This window comes from Oncorhynchus gorbuscha, linkage group LG16 (assembly GCF_021184085.1).
Source record: "Oncorhynchus gorbuscha isolate QuinsamMale2020 ecotype Even-year linkage group LG16, OgorEven_v1.0, whole genome shotgun sequence".
NCBI classification, from domain to species: domain Eukaryota; kingdom Metazoa; phylum Chordata; class Actinopteri; order Salmoniformes; family Salmonidae; genus Oncorhynchus; species Oncorhynchus gorbuscha.
The window spans coordinates 85,344,534-85,350,533 of NC_060188.1; the positions used below are offsets into that span (position 1 = coordinate 85,344,534).

At 44.5% G+C, this 6,000-nt stretch overlaps 1 protein-coding gene across 8 annotated transcripts in view; it reads right to left on the reverse strand.

Annotated features, from left to right (window-relative positions):
- The window catches only part of LOC123999283 (spermatid perinuclear RNA-binding protein-like), a 209,602-nt gene that overhangs the window by 21,194 nt on the left and 182,408 nt on the right, over positions 1-6,000 (reverse strand). For all 8 annotated transcript variants that reach the window (XM_046304892.1, XM_046304886.1, XM_046304889.1 and 5 more), the window contains 3 exons: positions 4,436-4,533; positions 2,404-2,590; positions 60-268 (listed from right to left, as the gene is read on the reverse strand). In XM_046304892.1, coding sequence (XP_046160848.1) covers positions 60-268; positions 2,404-2,590; positions 4,436-4,533 — 494 coding nt within the window. The remainder of the gene's footprint in view (positions 1-59; positions 269-2,403; positions 2,591-4,435; positions 4,534-6,000) is intronic.

The window sequence follows — 6,000 nt, forward strand, 5'->3', positions numbered from 1 at the left end:
CCCTTCCCAACATGTATCCACCTCTTCTCTCAGTCACCTGGCATATAGGGATCTTTTACCTTCACAGCAACATGCAGCTTGGCGGTTTTCTTGGAGGAGCCTGAGGCTTCGTGCACAGTGCTGTCTACGTCTACAGACATGGTAAAGACAGGAGCGTGGACCGGGCCGGACTGGGACAGCAGCTTGTACTGCAGACCTGGACGTATCTGATTCAGACGCATCAGAGCATTCATTGGTTGGTTGGTGTCTATTGCTTTGCTGTCGAGGACTGGAGGATAGGTGGAGTAGAGAAAGAGTAAAGGAGAGACAACGAGAGAGAGAGAGAAAGGGAGCGAAAGAGAAAGGGAGACAGCGAGAGAAAGGAAGACAGAGAGTGATAGAGAGAGAAAGGAAGACAGAGTGATAGAGAGAGAAAGGAAGACAGAGAGTGATAGAGAGAGAAAGGAAGACAGAGAGTGATAGAGAGAGAAAGGAAGACAGAGAGTGATAGAGAGAGAAAGGAAGACAGAGAGTGATAGAGAGAGAAAGGAAGACAGAGAGTGATAGAGAGAGAAAGGAAGACAGAGAGTGATAGAGAGAGAAAGGAAGACAGAGAGTGATAGAGAGAGAAAGGAAGACAGAGAGTGATAGAGAGAGAAAGGAAGACAGAGAGTGATAGAGAGAGAAAGGGAGACAGAGAGTGATAGAGAGAGAAAGGGAGACAGGGAGAGATACAAGAGAGGGTAAACAAAATAACAGTGATTGTTGTTCAATCAACAAATGTCTTAAATACATGGTGATATTATAAATGCTTATTCACAGAACACTGTACCTGAGAAGTTGCCTTGGAGATTTTGATTGTGGGTCCCCTTTTGATGTTACAAAAGGGGACCCTTGCTTCCAAAGTAGAGCTGGGTGGTAATTCCTTATTTTACTATATAACGGTATTGATGCACTGACCGGTTTGGGTTTTTACTTCACCTTCTCTAACGGTACTTGAATGTTTGGTTTGTTAAATGTGATAAGCTGTGTGTAACGTCTATTGTTATAGTTTACTCCGCTACCGGAGTCATCCCTCTCACTCTCTCATTGCCCCTTTCCACATAGTCCTAGCCCTGCCCCCGTCACTCAAGGAGCGCATTTGTTGTTGCTTGCCCACGAGACACTTTCACTCAGTCTGCATGGTCAATGCAGCACATGCAACAATGTTGATGACAACAATGTTGTTTCCAATTTGATTTTAATATACATCCACAAGCGTTCTATAATTACAATATTAGTTTGTGTTTCTTACATCTGCAAACAGCTAGTTTGTATTTTCTTAGCAAGTTAAGCTAAATCGTGTTAGTCACTAATGCTAATCGCTAGTTAGCTGGCTAACTAGCTAATACAAGTGGTGAGTCAGAGCAAACGTAGCTCGCTAATACAGCCTGATACCAGTATTGGTGGAGGCCTAAATCAGCATGTTGTTTGTGCAACAGTATCTTCTAAATCAAAGAGGAATCGGCGAAGCATGAATATGTTGGCTACACGGAACTTCGGAACATCACTTTGGATCCTACCATGTCACAATAACTCATCCATGGCATTTTCATTTGTTGTCATGTCAAACAACACTGTATTCAAAGTGCCCACTATTATATTCTAACTATAGAATTATAATAAACATTATATTTCCATGATTCCAACAGTTCTCCCAAGTGTTTTAATTTAATTCCCAATTGCAACATTTGGTTAAATATAAGGCCTAGTATTTTGCCCATATCGTGGCAGTGTGGAAATGATCTCAAATGAGTGCAGGAAATGCAGGAAATTATTTTTGGTTGAAGTTGAATTGAACAGTATAAAACAATCAGAATGGAGAAAGACCCATTGAAATCACTGAGAATGTATGTGTTGCCACCCTGGGATCACTCACTACTCATAAAGCACCCTGGGATCACTCACTACTCATAAAGCACCCTGGGATCACTCACTAATAAAGCAAATTTAGAACTTAGTATTAGTCAAAAGCATAAAATACCATCAAAAATGTGAAAAATAACATATATATGATATGATATTTTGGCCATATCGCCCAGCCCTTTTCCAAAGACCATCATTTCTGCCTAATTCTAACATAGTAGCACTACCCAACCACCATCTCAAAACACAGAAACAGTTTGATCGAATCCTCAGACAACAGCTTCACATTTTGACTGTGATGTGTGGTTGTGTGCACTATTCTATTCCAGAAGCTCATTGCTAAATCGGTTTCCTTCTAACCAATTCCTTCTGATAGGTTTATTATAGCCTGGTCCTAGATCTGTTTATTCTGTATAGCCAACTAGAGAAACTACTGGCCGTAATTGTAAGTAAGTTTATCTTATATTATCACATGGCCCAAGTCAAATGACTGAGCAAGGTCAGGGGAGCAGAGCTGACCTTTCCTCAGGTTCCTCTTCATTTTCTTGATGAGGTCTTTGTCGTCCGTGGGCCCGTCCTCATAAGGCCTCTTTAGCCCAGAACCATCCCTGTCTGACCAGGGGTACTTCTGGGGTTTACTAGAGGGTAGAGGGTCCATCTCCAGCACCTTGTAGATCTGACCAAACGCCATCAGTCTCAGGGCGTGCTGAGAGAGAGAGTGAGTGAGTGAGTGAGTGAGTGAGTGAGTGAGTGAGTGAGTGTTGAAAAAGACAGTTTTAGACACTGTCTAAAACAGACAGTACAAATACATTTAAATAAAACTAATGTTTTTACTGTTGTTTGTTTTTATGCCATCAGTTGCCAGATGTCAATGGGTTTACTTAGCAACAGTGGCTCCAGTACTAACTCCAGGTAAACAATACAATAATATCATTTGAGCAGCACTTTGCTGTGGCTGAGACTAGTGACATAGAGAAGCTATTGGGTCTTCATGGTTCACTGTTTCTATGACTGTCTGCAGGGAAATATATTGTGGATATCGTGATTGGCAGTTTAACACCACCTGTTCGTCACTGAGAGAATGATGAAAGGAGAAGCAGCACAGACTTACCTAAGATAAAATAGATGCCTTTGGGGCTGCACGCACGCACTCACACGCGCACGCACACACACACCTCCATTCTCTCTCTCCATCCTTCTTCTCTCTATCCTCTCTCTCAAAAAACTGTCAATATAACATCCCACAGTTGACAGTGAATGTCAGAGCAAAAACCACTATGAGGTCGAAGGAATTTTCCGTAGAGCTCAGAGACAGGATTGTGTTAAGGCACAGATCTGGGGAAGGGTACCAAACAATTCTGCAGCATTGAAGGTTCTCAAAAACACAGTGGCCTCCATCGTTCTTAAATGGAAGAAGTTTTGAACCACCAAGACTCTTCCTAGAGCTGTCTGCCCGGCCAAACTGAGCAATCGGGGGAGAAGGACCTTGGTCAGGGAGGTGACCAAGAACACGATGGTCTCTCTGACAGAGCTCCAGAGTTTCTCTGTGGATATGGGAGAACCATCTAGAAAGACAACCATCTCTGCAACACTCCACCAAGGCCTTTATGGTAGAGTGGCCAGACGGAAGTCACTCCTCAGTAATAAGCACATGACAGCAGTAAAATGACATTTAGAAAACAGATTTTTAAAATCACCTTATGGAACAGCGGGGACTGTGAAGCAACACAAACATTGGCACAGACACACAGAGATCTAACATCTCTGGAGAGACCTGAAAATAGCTGTGCAGCGATGCTCCCCATCCAACCTGACAGAGCTTGAGAGGATCTGCAGAGAAGATATATACAGGTGTTGCAGTAATACAGGTTTGCCAAGCTTGTAGCGTCATACCCAAGTAGACTCGAGGCTGTAATCACTGCCAAAGGTGCTTCAACAAAGTATTGAGTAAAGGGTCTGAATACTTATATAAATGTGATATTTCAGTTTTAATTTGATATAAATTCGCAGCAATTTCTAAAAAACAATTTTTGTTTGTCATTATGGGGTATTGTGTGTAGATTGTTCTGAACACTTTCCGAATGTAAATACACATAAATACAGGCTCACACACACACACGTCTCAGGGGTAATGAGGCAGTGCTTTTCCATGCACATCATGAAGGTTCAGATCCTGGGTGGGAGGCGGTGAGGCTGGATTGATAAGGTGTGTATCGATGCGGTCCCACTCCACTCCCACTCCAGATAAGAGTAGGTAGCTGAGCAGAGCATCTTTAAGGGCTCTCCCCTGTCTGACATGAGTCTAATCTCCAGGCTACAGAAGAGATAAGAGGATGGAGTCCCCCTGGCCAGCTGCTGTCAACACGAAACACTCACTGCAGACAACTACACCAAGGACTACCTGGATGCTGTAGGTAATGGCCTCCAGGAATGACCGACTGGGTTGAAACCTAGGTCTCCTGCATGCCACAAGACTGTGTTAGCCCACTGAGCTAAAACAAGGTTATATATCCCACGAGTTATAAGTGACAGGTGTGAAGTGAGGTGTTACCTGTGCATTGTAGGTGATGGCCTCAGCCTCCTCGTCTGTCATGGCCGTCAGGGTGTTGGTCAGCTTCTTCTCACATGGGTCGTGTAACCCTGGTCCTCCTGGGGGTCGGAAAGAGACTTTATTCAAAGGTGGCATCGTCAATGAGACATCATCATATTCTGGTCTTTCCTTACAATATCAATACAGTATCATAACGTTCCATCCTTTCCTGTGCTTTCAAAACTACAGATCTCCGCCCTCCTCATTTCCTACAGTCCTCCCCCTTCCCCCCTTATTTCATACAGTCCTCCCCCTCCTTATTTCCTACAGTCCTCTCCCTTCCCCCCACCTCCTTATTTTATACAGTCCTCCTCCTCCTTATTTCAGACAGACCTCATCCTCCTCCTCCTCATTTCAGACAGACCTCATCCTCCTCCTCCTCATTTCATACAGACCTCCCCTCCTCCTCATTTCATACAGAACTCCCCTCCTCCTCATTTCATACAGAACTCCCCTCCTCCTCATTTCATACAGAACTCCCCTCCTCCTCATTTCATACAGAACTCCCCTCCTCCTCATTTCATACAGAACTCCCCTCCTCCTCATTTCATACAGAACTCCCCTCCTCCTCATTTCATACAGAACTCCCCTCCTCCTCATTTCATACAGAACTCCCCTCCTCCTCATTTCATACAGAACTCCCCTCCTCCTCATTTCATACAGAACTCCCCTCCTCCTCATTTCATACAGAACTCCCCTCCTCCTCATTTCATACAGAACTCCCCTCCTCCTCATTTCATACAGAACTCCCCTCCTCCTCATTTCATACAGAACTCCCCTCCTCCTCATTTCATACAGAACTCCCCTCCTCCTCATTTCATACAGAACTCCCCTCCTCCTCATTTCATACAGAACTCCCCTCCTCCTCATTTCATACAGAACTCCCCTCCTCCTCATTTCATACAGAACTCCCCTCCTCCTCATTTCATACAGAACTCCCCTCCTCCTCATTTCATACAGAACTCCCCTCCTCCTCATTTCATACAGAACTCCCCTCCTCCTCATTTCATACAGAACTCCCCTCCTCCTCATTTCATACAGAACTCCCCTCCTCCTCATTTCATACAGAACTCCCCTCCTCCTCATTTCATACAGAACTCCCCTCCTCCTCATTTCATACAGAACTCCCCTCCTCCTCATTTCATACAGAACTCCCCTCCTCCTCATTTCATACAGAACTCCCCTCCTCCTCATTTCATACAGAACTCCCCTCCTCCTCATTTCATACAGAACTCCCCTCCTCCTCATTTCATACAGAACTCCCCTCCTCCTCATTTCATACAGAACTCCCCTCCTCCTCATTTCATACAGAACTCCCCTCCTCCTCATTTCATACAGAACTCCCCTCCTCCTCATTTCATACAGAACTCCCCTCCTCCTCATTTCATACAGAACTCCCCTCCTCCTCATTTCATACAGAACTCCCCTCCTCCTCATTTCATACAGAACTCCCCTCCTCATTTCATACAGAACTCCCCTCCTCATTTCATACAGAACTCCCCTCCTCCTCCTTATTTCCTACAGAA